At 40.8% G+C, this 18,011-nt stretch overlaps 1 protein-coding gene and 1 long non-coding RNA gene across 3 annotated transcripts in view; both read left to right on the top strand.

Annotated features, from left to right (window-relative positions):
• The window catches only part of LOC114047661, a 64,656-nt gene extending 61,091 nt beyond the window's left edge, over positions 1-3,565 (top strand). Inside the window, exon 3 of the long non-coding RNA XR_003569644.1 lies at positions 3,428-3,565. This is a non-coding gene — a long non-coding RNA (uncharacterized LOC114047661). The remainder of the gene's footprint in view (positions 1-3,427) is intronic.
• A 1,098-nt stretch (positions 3,566-4,663) lies between these two features.
• ABL2 (ABL proto-oncogene 2, non-receptor tyrosine kinase) overlaps positions 4,664-18,011 on the top strand; it is a 96,901-nt gene continuing 83,553 nt past the window's right edge. For both annotated transcript variants that reach the window (XM_027868444.1, XM_027868442.1), the window contains exon 1: positions 4,664-4,820. In XM_027868444.1, the coding sequence (XP_027724245.1) occupies positions 4,664-4,820 (157 nt within the window). The remainder of the gene's footprint in view (positions 4,821-18,011) is intronic.

Here is an 18,011-nt window from a genome sequence, read left to right as displayed (position 1 = left end):
AATATTTACTGATGATGTAGCACTAGGATGAGCACTGTATAAAGTGCTCTGGCAGGGAAAGTAACATCGATTTTGCACTGTGGGAGTTATAGGAATAAATATGTGCACAGTTCAACATTCATTGGGCATACTTTTATAAAGCATCTTCAGTGGGCCAGGCACTGTGTGCTAGGAGCTGGGGTTGCAAAAACAAAAATTAAATAGTCCCTGCTGTCAAGGAATTTACATTTTATCAGGGCAAACAGTATGTACCTAGCAAACTAAGTTTGAAATACCTACGTGGTAATGTGGAGAGGGGCACTAGCAACAAAGGGGCTGGAGATTTGGACAGGCTTTTTATAGGCATTGACACTTGAGCAGAACTTGTTAAGAAAACAGAGATTCCAACAGAGAGAGGTGAAGAGAGAATACATTCTGGGCCTGGGAGATGGCCTGTGAAGAGAGCTTATGATGGAGTCCTGGCCACATGTTGGGGTGGGATGAGTTGGATGGTACAGCAAAATAGGCTGAGAAGGACTGATCATGCAAGTAGGAGAACCATAAGAGAACAGGGTTAAGACAATCCAGGAACCAAAACATCTAGGAGGAGGAGATTGTCAAGTGTCTAACACTACAGAGCAGCTAGGAAGGCTTCTTGTTATCGTTTATCTTTCATTCTTGAAGAGGACCATGACATCAGGGGGGCAATGTCATAACTTGTAAGTGAATTGCATTTAAGTGAGGGAGGGTTGTGCAAAGTCACCAGCCTCACTCTCTCCTCCAGAGCCATCTGGGTCCAGTGGCAAGATACAGAACAGGATGACTGAAGATGGCCCCCCAATGGGAAGGATAAGGACTGAGAAAAGGCCATAGTTTTGGCAATTAACAGTTTGAACAGTAAAGTATTTCAGGAGGTTATACTGCTAATTACAATATTATGTTCCCTGGTGGGTTGGAGGGGAACAATAATCCCCCAAATAGGGGATTTCACTTGCCTTAGGAGGATCCAGTTAAAACACCATTCTTTCATTCATTCAACAAGTATTTATGGTAGATACGTTGTATCACCTTTACTATTGGAACAGAGGACTAGCTCCCTCTTCCCTAAAGCCAGCATAAAGCTGAGCGTGCACGGTCAATTCAAAAGGCCAGTTATTCTTGGCTTTTTCAATCCCATGTAGAGGTTGGTGCATGTATAGATATTTTCTAAGTGGTTCTTGTCTCTTGACCACTTGGTGAACAGGAGTTTCTTGCATCGGCCTAGGTTAGGTTCAGAACTCAGAGCATTTAAAAAGCACCAGTCTACCTCAACCTTTGTCTCTTGGTTTGAACTTCTTTCAGTTTAGTGATATTCTGGTGAGAGACAATACTATAAGAGAAGAGGCCTTTGGTCTTCGAATAGAGACCTCAGTTCTTGCCAGTGTTTGTTCTTTCATTTTAGGTAAAGAAGGTGACTGTAACACTGTGAGCTTTGAGAGGTGAGGATCGAGTACCACCAGAGAGGTCCAAGAGTGAAGTCTGTGTCAGTTTTTCACTTAGCTGGTCCTGCTCTGAGGCCCTGATGAGCAACGAATGACCTTGAGGTGGGCCCAGTGGAATCCAGCCCAATAGTAGCTAAGACAAGGGCTCATCCAGGAGTGGTGCTATATTTGGACACAGATATGGTGGGACAAATGTTACACAGAAACTGTGTTAAGTCTGAGTCCACTCTCCCCAGAGATTGAAGTGGTATAGGGGACAGTGTTGCTCCTAGTGTGGAGGGGAAATGTTTGTATGTCTGTCTTGATATATCTTTGAAGTAAATATTCCTTTGTAAAAGCTAATTGATACTATTCGTTAAAAAAGAATGGAGGCAGTTAAAAGCAGGAAGAGGACTCTACTGGAATGGGGGCTTGAGCCTATAACAGAAGAGACACTGCCACCCCTCAGGAGTATTTCTAGAACCCTGAAGGGGCAACATAACTGGCTGTCTCCAGGGAAATTGAGGCCAAAGTTCCTGCGACATTATAATAATTTTGTTCTAAAGTATAGAGGGGTTAGTTATGAACCGGATTAGTAGAGGGAGTATTAAAAAAAATAAAAAACAAAAACAAAAACAAAAACAAAAGTAGAGGGAGTACTTACAACAATGAAATTAAAGATCTTTGCTAAGTGAGATAATTTTTATTTTTCCTAAACTAAAGTCTTAATAGTTTTGTGAAGGTTATCCTGGGTTCTTAAAATTATGGTAGCAAATTCACAGGTTCTAATTTTCCAAGCTGACGTTTTGGTTATAGCCTAGAGACTCTATTAGGATAGCTGTAGTCTTCTCCCCTCTTCTCTGTTTGGCGTTTAAAGCTCTTTATAATCTGGCTCCAATCGACCTTTCCATATTTAGTATATCTCACTCCCTTCACGTGCTCTTTGATCCAGACAAACTGGCCTTTTAACTGTTCCTCAAACAGAGCAATCAATCAATCAATCAGCAAGCATTTATTAAAAGTGCTTACTATGTGAGGCACTGTGCTAAGTGCTGAGAATACAAAGAAAGGCAAAAACATTCCATCACCTGCCTCTCTGCTTTGGCGTGGGTTATCTGTTGCCCTGACTGGAATGCATTCCTCCTTCACCTCTGCCTCTTAGAAGCCTCAGTTTCTTACAAATCTCACTTCAAGGGCCACCTTCTACATGAAGCCTTTTGAACTCTTCCCAGCTGTTAGTGATATTTTTTTTATTTTGTGTACAGTATACACATATGCATGTATGTGCATATATATACATGATGTACATGCATGTACATATACATATATGTGTATATTATATAAGGCAGCAAGATGTAGTTGGTAGTAATGGATAGAGATCTAGTCTTAGAGCCAGGAAGGCCTGGATTTTAATCCCACCTCTGACATATACTGGCTATGTGACCACGGGCAAATAACTTGACCTCTCTAAGTCCACATATAAGTCATAGAAAAGGTGCAGACCTATATTGGTGGAGGGAGTTTCCTCATCTGGAAGGTCTTTACACCAGTGAAATCACAAGTCTAGGCCTTCCCCTCTCTCCCCCCTCCCCCATGTATATGTTTTCCCCATAGATAATATAAGATCTTACAGGGACTGTTTCATTTTTTGGTTTTGTATCCACTGTGCCTATACAGTGCCAAACACCTATTACGTGCTTAATGAATGTTTGCTCTTTGGTTAGTTGATTGATCTCTCTTCAGAGGCCCAGGGAAGCTCAGGTTCAGAATGATGCATCTCTGGTTGCCCGATGATTAGTTCCAGGGTCACAGCAACTCTCCCAAAAAAGACTACCTTCCAAGTAGGGGGAGTGGGTTGAGACCTGCATTGGCAGAGGGAGTGCCCACACCTTCACAATCTCAGATCATATAGAAGTCTAATTTTATCCTCCCAACTATTTTAACCTGCACTCATCCACAAAAATTTTCTTTGTTTTCTGTTTCCTCAGCTGGATTTCAGAACTGCCGGTATGCAGAGACTACCTTCTTACATCTTACTAACCCTGAAGCAGATGCAGTGACATTGGCTTCCTTGTGATTCCTCCAAGACACTCCTGGCTGTCCCCCATGCCTGGAATTCTCTCTCTCCTCACCTCCACCTCCTGGTTTTCTTCAGTCCCAGCTAAAATCCCACCTTCTATAAGAAGCCTTTCCCAATCCAATCCCTATTAATGCTAATTTCTTCCCTCCATTGATTAGCTCCAATTTATTCTATATATATAACTGGCTTGTACATTATGAATTCCTTGAGAGCAGAGATCGTCTTGTCTTTTTTTGTACCCCCAGCACTTAGCACAGTGCCTGGTACATAGTAGGTTTACTTAATAAATGCTTATTGACCGACTGATTGATAATGATAACAAGGATTTATGTACACTTTAAGGTTTGCAAAGCACCTTACCAATATCATCTCATTTGATGCACAACACACAAACCTGTGAAGTAGGTGATAGCTCCATTTTACAAAACAGAGACTCAGAGAGGGCAGGTGACTTGTCCGGGGTCACATTCGAACTCAAGGTCTTCCTGATTCTTCTAAGTCCAACATGTACCGGCACACCCGGCTTGGCACGCAGTGGGCACTCGGCAAATGCCCGTTGCTTGCCCACCCTGACACCGGTGGAGGTCAGAGCCGGCCGCCCTCCGAGGAGGCGGCGGCGTCGGGTGGAAGTCGGGGAGGACCGCGTGGAAGGCGTCGTGGGACTGGAGCCGAGGACCAGTACTCAGGTGGAGAGAGATGCACGCGGCTGGAGGCAGCCGAGCTAGGGAGGGGAGGGCAGCCCGGGAGGAGCGGTGGGCGGGGCATGGGGCGGAACCACGGCGGCAGGCCCCGCCCCCGTGTGGCGGCGGTGCCGGTCGCGGGGGGGGGGCGGGAGACGCTCTGTCCCACGCTCCGCCCGTGCTCAGTGGTTAAGATGGCGGCAGCGGCGGCGGCGGCGGCAGCGGCGGCTTTGGGGGCGCGGGGCCGCCGGAGGGGGAGGGAACGCCGGAGCCCGTGAGTCGCCCGCAGCCCGGTGGAGGCGGCGGCCGAGACCCCGCGCACGAAGGCCGCTCGGCCGGGCCGGCCGCCGCCGTAGCGAGCGAGCGAGCTAGGGAGCGCCAGGCGGGGAGCCCCGAGGCCGGAGCCGGGAAGGGAGGAATGTGACCGGGGGTCGGCGGGGGCTCGGGAGTACGCGAGCGCGGGGATGGGGCAGCAGGTGGGCCGCGTCGGGGAGGCGCCGGGGCTCCAGCAGCCGCAGCCCCGCGGGAGCCGCGGGAGCAGCGCCGCCAGGCCGGCCGGGCGCAGGCGGGACCCGGCGGGGCGCACGGAGGAGGCCGGCTTTAATATCTTCACCCAGCATGGTGAGTGAGGGAGGGGGCGAGCGGGCGGGGGCGCGAGGGGAGCCCGGGCCGGGACCCCGGGCGTGGGCCTCCCCGTGGGAGCCAGCGCCGGGGACCGCGGGCGACCCTGCGAGGAGGAGGAGGAGGAAGGAGGAAAGAGAAGGGGGAGGGGGAAGGGGTGCGCAGCAGAACGCGTGAGTTGTACCCCAGAGGATGGACAGATGGGCTCCTGATCCAAGGGGGACAACCGAGGTCAGCAGAGGAAACAAACCTAGGTGTCAGGAGGATGGGGGTGCGGGGGCTGCATCTCAAAGTCAAGTCAAGTCCTCGAGGCTCTAGGAATCTTAGAGACTACCCCAGATTTATCCTGGCTTTTTCTCGTTTGCATCACCCTGCGAGCTCCTTGGGAGCAGGGACTGTTGGATTTTTGTCTCTATCTCCAAGCGCTTGGCACGTAGTAGGCGCTGAACCCACAATGTGTAATCTGGGAAATGGAGACGGAAAAGAGGGAAATGGGCATATGCACTTCGAAGGTTGAGGGATACAGAAGGACTTGAGCTGATCTGAGTTCCGTGAGAGGCTTTGGAGACTTGAGGGGAGAGAGGAGAAGTAGGGAGCTATATTATAAGGAGGCATAATTGAAGGACAGAAAGATAAGGTATGGGTTTTCTAAAGAAGCTGCTGTCAATGTCCAGGAATATTTGGTGATATTGATGGGTATGAGAAAGGAAATAGGGCTACTACAGGTCTAACAGCTGTACTGATTTTTCCAGGGTGGGCATTTGATAAAGGTGTAGTATGAGCTAATTTCTATTGAGATAATTCCATATGGAGGAAAGTGTGGATAAACAATTCTTAGGAAAATATATATCGAGGTATTTTTGTGAGTGTGCCCTAAGGTTCTGCCTAGGGTAGTTTTCTCTCTCAATGATCTCATTAGATTCCTTGGGTTCGATGATCATGACAGTGACTCCCAGACTTATAAATCCATCCCTAGTTTCTCTCCTGAGCTCCAGTCATGGCATTGGTCAGCCGACCATTGGACGTTTTCCACTGGATGTTTCGAAGGCATCTTAACATCTGTGTCAGTTGGTGGGGAAGCATTTATTGAGCACCTGCTTGTGCCGGGCACTAGAAAGAAAAAGATAAATTCAGAAGTTCAGGCTTTCAAGGGGCTTCCACTCTACAGGGAAGTACAACGTACAACATATTTCCTTATACATATGTACAAAATATATACACAGTAATTTTGGTGGTGAAGCACTGGGAACTAGAGGGCTGTGTAAAAGTTGTTCTTTTTTTTTTTTTAATCAAAACATGCCCTTTTCTCAACTTCCTTACTTCTGTTGAGGGTGCCACCATCTTCCAGTCATCGAGGTTTACAACTTTAGAGTCATTACATTTTATTCTTCCCTCCACCCTTCTTAATCAGTTGCCAAGTTTTGTCAGTTGTAAATTTTACCTCCTCAATTTTCCTCACATGCAACCCCCTTCACACCACTCTTACCACAACTACTATAATTTAGGCTCTTATCTCTTCTTGCCTAGACTTCTGCTACAGCTTCCTAATTGGGCTCTCCAATTTGTACTCTATACAGCTGCCGAAGTGATTTTCCAAACACAGGTTAGACCATGTCACTACCCACTTCAACAGGGTCCAATGGCTCCCTATTTCCTCTGGGACAAAATATAATCTCTGGCATATAAAGCCCTTCATCTGGCCCCAATCTGTCTTTACTGGTTTCCTATACGTTTTTCTCCTTCACTCTTTCTACATTTTAGCCAAAAGGACTCATTGGCTACATATACCTTGTTCTTGACATTTTATTAGCTTTTGCAGGCTTTCCTTCATGCTGTAATGTACTTCTTCCTTCCTTTTGCTTCTTAGAATTCCTAAGCAGCTCGCTTTAACATTTAGCTCAAGTGCCATCCCCCAAAGGAAGCCTTTTCCTGATTATTTGTACCCTTCCCCCAAGTATAGGTGCCCATATTATTTCCTTTTTACACTGTTTGTATATGGTATTTATTTATGTAGTATGTAGCACATTTAGGTACTAAATGAAAAATTGTTGATTGAGAAATAGATCTAACCTAAAGAATGATTCCTTCCCTTTAAGGAATGTTCAGTCTAGCTGGGAAGATAAGAATAACACATGTGAAACTGTTATAGAATAATTTAAGACCAATTTTAAAGAAGGGAGATATCAAAAAGTGCTTGGAGTAGTCAGAGAAGATGGGACTTCAGTTAGGCTTTGAAGGGGATAGAAAGGAGGAGGGAAAAGGGAAGAAGGTGGTTTAGATGAGAGGAAAGACTTAGAGGATGAATGTAGTGTTTGTGGGACAGTGAGGGTGAAGAGTTTGTTTTGAGTGTTACTGGAGAATATGGATGATTAGGTAGGGTGCAAACATACAAGGCCTTGAAAGCCAGGTTAGAGGAGTTTTGAGTTGATTTGGTAGCAAAGAAAGAACATTTGAAAATTTTGGAGAGGATTGGCATGATGACGAATGAGTCAAAAAGCACTTAGTAAGCTATTACTACGGGTGAAGACAAATATAAAATTAATGCCATAGATGTACTCAAGGAGTTCTCATTGTAGGAGGGGGAGCGCTCAACAGTGAAGCAGATAGTTGTACACTTTCCTTAATATCACTTCTGTTGATAAAACTGTATCTGTTTTTGATGTCGTGCCATTTGACAGTTCCAAGGACTTTGGGGAGAATTCTCTTTTCTGAGTTGTCTCTATCTGTGGTTGCTGAGAAGGCCAGGGCTGCAGAACTTGCAGAAGCAATTGCCGGGTTACCTTTCTATACAGATTAATTCCCTGGGTGATGGTTGCAAGAGCTAGATTAGAAGCAAGGACTATGATCTGGGGGGCACAGGTGTTTACCAGGTCTTTTTAGCACAAAGTCTCTCCAGGGTCTGAGAAGCAATGGCAGGAAACATTCTCTTAGAATTTGTCACAGAGGAAAGGAAGGTTATACATGAGGTTATACCTCAGATTTTTTTTTGAATGACAGTTTTCACAGAGTATAGATATGTAGGATCCTATAGCATAATTTATTCAGTGAAAGTTAGCTTAGAAATGTTGGGATGCTGTTACAACTAAAATAGCAGCTCACAGTTATACAGTCCTTGACAGTTTACAAAGCTTCTTCCTCACAACTTTATTGAGGTAGGTAGGGCAAAAATCTTGTTGATCATAAAATAATATTAAGGAAGATTAGTCTGGCAATGCTATACGGAATGGATTGGAATTGGGGGAGATGAATTGATGAGGTTAGCTATAGAAGATTGTTGCAGTAATCTAAGCATGAAATGATTAGCATTGGCCTCGCTTGGTGACAGTGAGATGAAAGGGAAGGAGTATGAATGATGTCTCAGGGAAAACTAGTAGGGATTTGGTAATTGCCTATAGAAAATATAAAAAATAAGAATCAGTCAAACCTGATTGTAAAGTTTCAAGTCTGAGTGACTAGGAGAATAATGTTGCCATTCTCAAATCCAACTGGTTTAACAAGCATGTACTGAGCATCTATTTTGAGGGAGGCGTGAAGTTCAGCACTAAGGGATTTGTGCAGAGGTACATCTCTGTCAAACATCTCTTGCCTTCGAGGATTTTGTAATCCAGTAGTGGATATAAGATATTCACAAATAACTATAAAAGAAAGTGGACTCTGATAAGTGCCTGTGAGCTATTTTCTGTAGTGCTATGTAACATCTGAGAATGGAGAGATACTATCCTAGGGGTTGCAAGTTAATCCTTTGGGGGAAGGGGGAAAAGGAACAAGCATTTATTAAATGCCTACTGTGTACCAGATGCTGTGCTAAGTGCTTTGCAAATGTTACCTCTTTCTTAAGGGAGGAGAAGTATTTTGTAGTAATTGATAACTCAAGAAGATTAGGCAGATATGGAAGAAAATAAAGATGGAATGAGCTCTTATTTAGAAAATTGAACATTTCGTGAGCTCTTCTGTTAAATTCTGAATTAATCTGTGGTACTTTCTGATGCTTTAGGAAAAATAGTGAAATACTGGTTGACATTTGATTTATAGACCTGAAACCTACAATGAAAAATTCTGAAACTATAACTGACATATGAATTGCTATTTAGAGTTAGAACTATATAGATAGAAATCTAGATACCTATCATCTATCTAGCTATTGTTCTAACTTCAGATAACAGTCCTAATCATCTGCATTCTCCAGTAACACTCAAACTCTTCACCACAGTTAGGTACTTCTCCTCATTGTCCCACAAACACTGCATTCACTCTGTTACACACACAGTTCTCCTTATCTAAAAGATGGCTTCCTTTTTCTCTCCTCCTTTCCATCTCCTTCAAAGCCTGACTAAAGTACTACCTTCTCTGACTACTCCAAGTTATATATGCACATACAAAGTTTCTATGTAATACATATTATATATATACATGTGTGTGCACATATACATTTATACATATACATCTGTGTGTGTGTGTACACAAATAGGTAGATAGTGCATCAGAGGTAGTAGTTAGATCTTAGTCTATTGAGTTAACCAGAAATAACCAGGAAAAATGAACAATGTTTGGCCGTGATAATGAGAGCCAGTTACTGTTTTGTGTTTCTTTACTTTGTGTGTTTCACACATCATATGCAGTGTTATTATGGTAGATTCCTTTACCTTGAAATCCTCTGCTTCATTGTGACTTGGCATTCTCTGGGTTCTTGAAGGTTATGACAGTAGAAATTAAGGTCTGGCAGATGCTGCCAAGCTGGAAAGTCTTGGAATATGGGACCTACAATAGATTGTATATCTCCTTTCTAGCTTAGCTAAGTTTGCATAGGCTTATTATATTAGGTTGACAACAGGGCAGTACCTCTTTTTGGGCACAGCAAATTTTAACCATCATCTCAGAAGTCATGGTGGGTAATGATATGCATTGGTGGATGAATCGCAGGGGTTTGAAGTAGTCAAATATGCTTCCTGATTTTAGTCTTTCATCCAAAATGGTAATTTTCTTAATGTGGACTAGATAATACTTAGGAAGACCAGAACAGTAACTTAAAATTGTGGGATTTTAGATTTAGAACATATCTTGGATGTCATCTAGTCCAATCTCTTACAAGATGCTCATACAGCGAGGTGGTGGTATAGCTCCAGCTGAAACTCTACCTGGTTGCTTGTCTTTTGTGCTGTCCGTGCCTTCTGTGAACATCATATGTTGTGAATCATTTTTGGTATTCCAGAGGTAAGGATCCCACGTGACTTTTCAGATCTTTGGTTACTGATGAAGTTTTGTGGCCTTGAATTTGTGCCTAAATCTGCGGGGTGGCATTTCGTCTTGTTTCTTTAATGTGAGGCAGTGTGTTGGGGACAGAGAGCAGGCTTCAGAGTTAGGAGGTTCTGTTTTTCATGCCCTACTCCAACACATACTGTCTGTGTCACCCTGGGCTGGTCACTAAGCTTCTTAGTGCTCAAGGCAGCTGTTTTAGACTGAGAAGTTGGAGAGAAGGTGCTGACCTGCACTGGTGGAGTGAATTCCTAGTCTGGGCGTTCCCTATGCCAATGAAAGCACAGCTCTTGTCCCTATCTCTAAAATTAATATTGAACATTTTAAAATAGTTCCATAATTTAGCTTCAACTTCCGTTACATATGTTCCTGTTAACCCTTTCTTTTCACTATTTATAGTAGGCATCTCAAATTAAGATGTAGAGATGATAAAAAAAATTAAGTCAAAATCATCATAGTAAATTTCCTGTTGAATTATAGTCGTTTTTCTTCATTTGAACTCGACTCAGTTTTTATTTTTACATGATTTTTTGAATGAAGATGGAATTTGGAGTTTGAATGGAAACTTGCACCATTGCCAGTAATAGTAATTATAGTGAACAATTTGGTAGCTTTCTTCAAGGTTTGCAAGATGTTTTACATATATTATCTTATATGATTTTCGGAACAACCCTTGTGGTTGAGTACTGTTATTATTATTCCCATTTTACAGAAGAGGAAGCTGAGACTGAGAAAGTGATTATCTAGACTCACATAACCAGTATAAGTTAGTGGCAAGACTTGAACCTAGATTTTCCTATCTCCAAGCCTGGTGCTCTATGCGCTGTGCCATGCTGTTCCCAATACAAATGAAACAATATTTTAGGTAGTTTTCACTTATAATGACCTGTGTGATACCTCAAGGAATAAGTCTCCAGAGAGCTAAACTTATGAAGTCAGCTGGTTTTCTTTATTTAAAAACAAAAAACCTCATAAGTCATGAGTAAGATTTATTTGCATTTCTAGCTATATGACATTAAATTGTTTTTCAGTCATGTCTGACTCTCCGTGACCCCATTTAGGGCTTTCTTGGAAAAGATACTGGAGTGGTTTGCCATTTCCTTCTCCAGCTCATTTTACAGACGAGGAACTGAGGCAAACAAGATGAAGTGATTTGCCCAGGGTCACACAGATAGTGTCTGAGGCCGAATTTGAACTTAGGCCTTCCTGACTCCAGACACAGCGCTCTATCCACTGGGTCATCTAGCTGCCCAATATCATGTGACAATACTGCAGTGTATTTGTATTGTATTGTATACAAGTGCACACTTGTATTTATATTGGACATAAATAAGTCTGACTCTAGGCAAAATTATGTAATATTTAAGTTTGTCTTCTGTTGTTCCAGGTTTTTCTTCTTGTACCCTTTGTCCACACCATGAGAGACCAAACATTCTTCAAAGTCCTAATACTTTCCTTCTTTCTTTTCCTATCAAAATGGAATAATCTGATATTATTTATATTTAATTTATGGTGGACTGATGACCACTAAAGTAAGTAGAATGATTTTTGTAAATATGTTATCTCCACTGGTGTTTGTGGCCTTTTATCTATAATTGTAGAGTAAAAGGCTCTTTCATTTAAGACATTTAGCCATGAGGAGGCAAATGGGTAGTTTGTTTATTTTTTTATGAGTATGAATGGGGTTGGGGGGGCAGGGGGATTTAGAAAGAGAAACTCCTGAATTTATAGCCAGGCTTCTTCTGTTGCCTCCAAAGGGAAACCAGATTGTCTTTTTTTTTTTTTTTTTTTTTTGTTAAGTGACTTGTACTGGGAAGTGGGACTAGAAGATATTAGGGTCTCTTTCATGCTGATGGTCTCTCAATCTTTTTGGGAAAATGAAGCAGGAGTTCTGTTACTGGAGCCTAGGTGAGAGTAGTTGTAGAGGGAGGAGGAACCTTGATCATCAGTTTCTTCCAGAACCTAGAGCTGACCGTTAACCTAGTCCAGGAGTTTTCCAAAATTAGTATGGTGTTAAATAAGAAGATCTGGGATATGTGACTATTTGATTCCATATTTCTAGTATCTGTGTATAAAGATGGTACTACTCTGATATACTTCTTGAGTCCGTTATCATAATCCAGGGTGAGTCCATTCTTTGTAAGAAGATTGACCCTTGGCATCATAGGCATTGTGCTTAGACCAAGAGATCAAATGGTTACCAGCTAAATCTTCATTTAGAAATTTAAATAATTAGCGTGTTATATCCTGGACCAGTGGTTCTCTTAAGTATTCTTTTTTGAAAAACATTTAAGTACCTTCATTTTCATTGGTGGGTCACACTTTACTACTTGCTATTATTTTAGGAATACCGTTTAGAATCCTTAATAAAGGCTTAATGTAATCTTACTATATTGAAATCATTGAACTAATCCATCCTTCTGTAGAAAACTGTGGGTAAAATTTTGATTGCAGTGTTTTAAAAATGTAAACAGTTGGCTTGTCTAGTTACGTCAGTGGAAGCACTTTAGAAATCTAACATACCGATACATATATTCATATTAGTGTACTGATTGTACGGTCATTTCTGTAATGTCTTCTCTCCTTTATTAGATTGTAAACTCCTCGAAGGTAGGAGCTCTAGCTTATACAAATTCGTGTGTTTCCCAGCCACCAAGCTAGCAATATCCTTGGCACATAGCAGAGTATATAAATATTTGTTGAATGAGTGCTGCTTTTAAAAATTATTCAATGTAGCTTTGATAGATTTTGAAATTGAAAATTGAATATTTTTATCACAGCTTTAATTGCAAAGACATCTTTACCCAAAATAATAATCAATAATGATTAATATATAAAATATTACCAAGTAATCAAATGATTGTGGCCTTGACTGCCCTTGTCACCAAGGGTGAAGGAGCTCATTAGTTGGGAGCTCATTATCTCCTTTGAAGATAATATTTGGTAACATTTTAAAATAATGGTGATAGTGATAGAAACTGATGTACTTTAAAAAGTTTGTCTCAGAACTTTTAAAGTGGTTTGAGTATCACCTGAAACTGTAGGTGATCTTTTTGTTTGTTCTCATGATAGCTAATTTTGTAGGGGTTTTTATTGTAACAGTCCAGAAGTTGTAAACTTTCTTTAATGTTTATGCAAAGATGAATTGCATATGTTATTTGTCTTTGTAATTTGTATACATTTGTTATTTGTGATTTATATTTGATAAACAGATATTATTGTATAGTTTCTGCTAATCAGATTTCAATGAACATATTAACTCTGCAGGTAAAGAGCCAATCTTTTGAATTCCTGATTGCTGTTAAATTAACTTGCTATGTTTGCATGTGAAATATCAATGATTGTTACGGTAACACTTGCTTTACTGGTCACTGAACCTTTGCAATCCTGTGAATGTTGATTGCCAACAATGAACTAATTAGAACACACCTCTTTATTCTGTTATTTTGGGTTGGTTATCTAAATAAAAGCATAGAGAACATACTCTCAAATGTAATGCTTTGCCAGATTTAGGATTTTAAAAAAATCTCCATTTGAGACTCTTCTGACTTGGTTCTTTTTGCAATTTCTGCTGAAATAGTGCTGAGTCTGCTATGGTCCTGCAGCCGCCTCCGTAGTGAATGATGCCAGTATATTGGCTTTTGATCCAGGACAACACAGAGCTCAGCAGGACCAGGCCACTTGTGTTCCTGGTTTGCTTTCCAGGCAGGAGGAGTTTAGAAACCTTCTACTTTGTGTCAAGGTCAAGCAGAAACAGTCTGAGGCTTAATACAATGTATATACAAATGCAGTTCTGATAACTTGCTCCTTTAATATGGCAAATCTAGCAAACTGGAATGAATGAAGGTTAATTTTGTCATTAGCATTTTGTGACCACAAAGAAGCATTTTGTGTGTAAGAATAATTTTTTTCTAAAAACAAAACAACAGAAGCTAGCATTAGAAACACTGCAAGCATAATTGGTCCAACCATCCATGCCTTATGGAGAACTGAGTTGATTCCTAAAGTTTTTGTTGATTTGTTGGAGTTATTTTCTGTCAAGGCTTTTATTTTCTTAAGCCTGAGATCTTTCTTAAAAAAAAAATACCCTAAGTAAAAGATGAACATGCAAATTGAAATAAGAACTTTGACTGCTACCACAATTCATTCCCCTTGCAGTCCTTTGGTATTATATTCAGGATGAGACATTTTATTTATCCTTAGACTTTGAGTTTTAGATATTAATAATAGCGGCCAGCACTTTGGTTATTTACTCATTTACTGTTCTCTACTACATCCTAAGTATTTGTGATTCAAATGTAAATTCATTAAAGAAATACATCTGCTATATTTGAATAAGGCATATTTTGAAACTGAAAAATTTTGAATAATTCTCAACACGTTTTGACTGAGGATACAGCAAAGGAAAAGTCATTTTTGTTAGTTTTCCTAAAGGGTAAAATGTGATTTAAAGTGATTTATATTACTTGTCTGGGTTACTTAGGAGTTCAAGAAACTAGTTATATGAAGGAGCATAGGAATAGGAGTCATGATACTTGAATTTGAGTTTAGTTTTGCTACTGCTGAGCTGGATGACCAGAGGCAATTCATGTCCTTGGGCCTCAGTTTCCCCATTTATAAAATGAGGGCCTTGGACTAGGTGATATTTAACAGCCTATGAATCTGTAATTGTAGTTTGGCCTTTTTAGGGACATTGCCTTGATGTTGATGGATTTAGTGTCATTTCTTAACTTTCTGATCAAGATCTATATAATTGATTTAAGGCCATTAGACTTAAGGTCATTTGGCTGAAAATGTGAGTGCAGATTTTAGCACCTATAAGCTTTTTTGTGTATTGGTACAAGAACTAATTTTAACTCTGTAGAGTTGTGTTGCTAGAGAAATCAAGGCTCTTGAAGGTCCAGGTGGGAGTAGTTGGAGAGGGAGGAAGAACCTGGGGTCCTATCATCAATTTCTTCTAGCATCTAGAGCTGACCCTTGACCACATTTTCTTTAGAGTACAATAGACTTGTGTTCAGCTTTTGGATCAATATGTACTTACAACATTGCTGACAGCTCATTAACTTACTGTAAGTCCAAATTCAAAGTGTCTAATAATGAATAATATGAAATTGATATTAACATTAGGGAATACTTTTTGGGACTCATCATTATAAAATGTTCTTAGTTATCATAAAATTTTATGTTCAGCCAACTTAACAGATTTTTAGGGAGAAAGAGCATTGACAAACATAGGCAGTTATTTTATTTATCTTAAAACTTAGATTATTATAATAATACAACTAAATTTGTACTGCATAGGCATACTCCACCTGGTGTTGTTCGTTGGTTCTCTGAAAAAGTGATGTGAGGTAAAACAATGAAGGGAACAGTGCCATAGGAACATTATTTTAGCCATGACACACATAATATGGTAATGATAAGCAGACCACAGTCGACTTTCAGCTTTTGCAACTGAGATTGTATCTGGGATATGATCATTGATCTTTTTTGGATAAGATCAATGATATTACAGTTAGGTTTTTATGACTTTATGGTAAGGCTGGGTTAAAATGCATTAATGATATTGCAAAATGATTTTGGTCAGGTTAGGTTACAAACTTCTGAAGAACTCAAAGTAGCTTATTTGTATTTCTTTGGAGTAATTAAGGGAAAGTATACTTTTCTTCATTTTAAAATTGAGACTATTAATAGAAAGAGGTTTCTTTACTAATATTATCTATAATTATAAGTATAGGCTAGGTCTTTTAACTCAAGCCTTTTAAAAGTGTATGCTGTATGCAGGTTACTGTGCTAGGTACTAGAGATATGATGACAAAAGTGAAAGTCTCTGTGAGGGAAACAATGTGTATGTGTAGAAGTATATACAAAGTAAGTACAAGGTAGTTTGAGGAATGAGGCTTTGCAGAGATCTTGGAATGCCAAGGCTAGGAGGGATTGCATTTCAGGAATACATAGATCAGTATAGACAGAGAGATAGGAGATAGGATTTTGTGTGTAAGAATTAATAAGAAGTCCATTTTGGCTGGATCTTAAGGCAAAGGCAAATAAAGCTGGAAAGGCTGATTGCAACCAAGTTTTAAAGGGCTTAAATGTCAGAAGAGAATGAATTTAATCCTAGAGGCAATAGGATGTCTTTGGAGTTTATTGAGTAACATAGTTAGACCTGTGCCTTGGGAATATCACTTTGGCAGCTATGTGGAGGATGGACTATGTAGAGGAGAGACTGGGGACAGGGAGACCAATTACAAGAAACTATTGCAATAGGCCATTTGAGCGGTATGAAGGCCAGAATGAAGTTGGCTAATACTCTGAGTGGAGAGGAAGGTATGGATGGGAGAAAAGATGTAGTATTGGAGGTGTGGAGTTCATGAGACTGAGCACCTGATTGGATGTGTAGGATAAGGGAGAATGAGGAGTCAAGGGTGAATTATAACTGGAAAGTTGTTGGTGACCTCAACAGAAATAGGGTAGTTTGGAAGAGGGGTAGATTGGAGAGGGAGAGATAATGACTACTGTTTTGGACATGTTGAATTTCAGATGGCTGTTGAACATCCAGTTTGCAATGTCAGGAGGCAGTTGATGATGCACACTGAAGGTAAGTAGAGAGTAGGGCTGTACGTACAGATCCATTGGTTGTCTTCATAGAGATGATTCTTAAACCCTTGAGAGCTGACGAGTTTACTCAGTGAAAGAGAAGAGAGAAGGCCCACAACAGATCCTTTGGAATATCTCTGCTGTTAACTGCTAGCACGTGACACAATTGATGATTGAGTGAAGGAGACTGAAGACACAGGTAGACAGAGTACAAAGAGAGCAGGGTCGCAAAACCCCAGAGAAGAGAGAGTGTCTGGGAGGAGAGGTTCATCAATAGTTTTAAATGCCGAAGAAAAGTTAAGAAGTATGGTTGAGGAAAGACCATTCAATTTAGCAATTCAGAGATCATTGGAACTTTGGAGAAGAGTAGCTTTCAGGGTTAGCTTTAAGGAGGAGTGAGAGAAGAGTCATTGAAGACAGTGAGTATGGACAGCTTGTCCTAGGAGTTTGGCAATGGAAAGGAGAATAACTGGGAGGGAGGCAAGATGAAAGGGACCAAGTGAGGATATTTTTTATGGATAGTGGAGACCTGACTGGTTTGTAGCCAGCAGGGAATGAATCAGTAGATAGACAGAGGGGATGACTGAGGATGGGATGAATGGTACAGATAGGAAGGTTGGCTTTGGAACTGGAATAAGGGAGGAGAAAATGGGGGATGAGTTATGGAAAGGGAGGAAAGAGGGTTTGTGTTATACAGGAGCAGGAGTTTACAGGGGAATTGCCTCTCTTTTCTTAGTAAACTGAGTGCAAGTCTGCTGAGAAGGTAAAAGTGATGTGGAAAACTTGAGGATAAATGAGAAGGTTTGAAACAGCAGCTATGAGGATCATAATAGAGAATCAATTATGGAGGAGTTAAAGAATTGCCTCTAGGAAGTGAGGGCCTCGTTGAGATTAGGTAACATATTTATAGTGGGCTCAGTCAACAGAATGGTTTGAGTGCTGGTTGTTTGAGTGCAGAGTGCTTCATTCCAGATTATAAATAATCTTGGATAAATCGATTCTTTCCCTCTGCTTAGCTGTGGATGAAATGAGACTTGTATTTACTGACATACAGGTGTTATTTGAGTGACTTAGTATAATATTAGGGATTTTTTTTTTTTGTGAGGCAGTTGGGATTAAGTAACTTGCCCAGAGTCACTCAGCTAGTGAGTGTTATGTGTCTGAGGTCACATTTGAACTCAAGTCCTCCTGACTCCAAGGCCAGTACTCTATCCACTTTGCCACCTAGCTGCCCCAGGGGTCTTTTTTTTTTTTTTTTAAATAAAATAGGACTTATCTGGCTTTGAACTATAGGTCTAGTACTAGCTATTACTTTGGGCCAATCATAGAACCCCTTGGAAC

The sequence above is a fragment of the Vombatus ursinus genome, unplaced genomic scaffold (genome assembly GCF_900497805.2).
Source record: "Vombatus ursinus unplaced genomic scaffold, bare-nosed wombat genome assembly UNPS02014789.1, whole genome shotgun sequence".
In the NCBI taxonomy this organism is placed as follows: domain Eukaryota; kingdom Metazoa; phylum Chordata; class Mammalia; order Diprotodontia; family Vombatidae; genus Vombatus; species Vombatus ursinus.
This window is presented reverse-complemented; position numbering and strand designations above follow the sequence as displayed.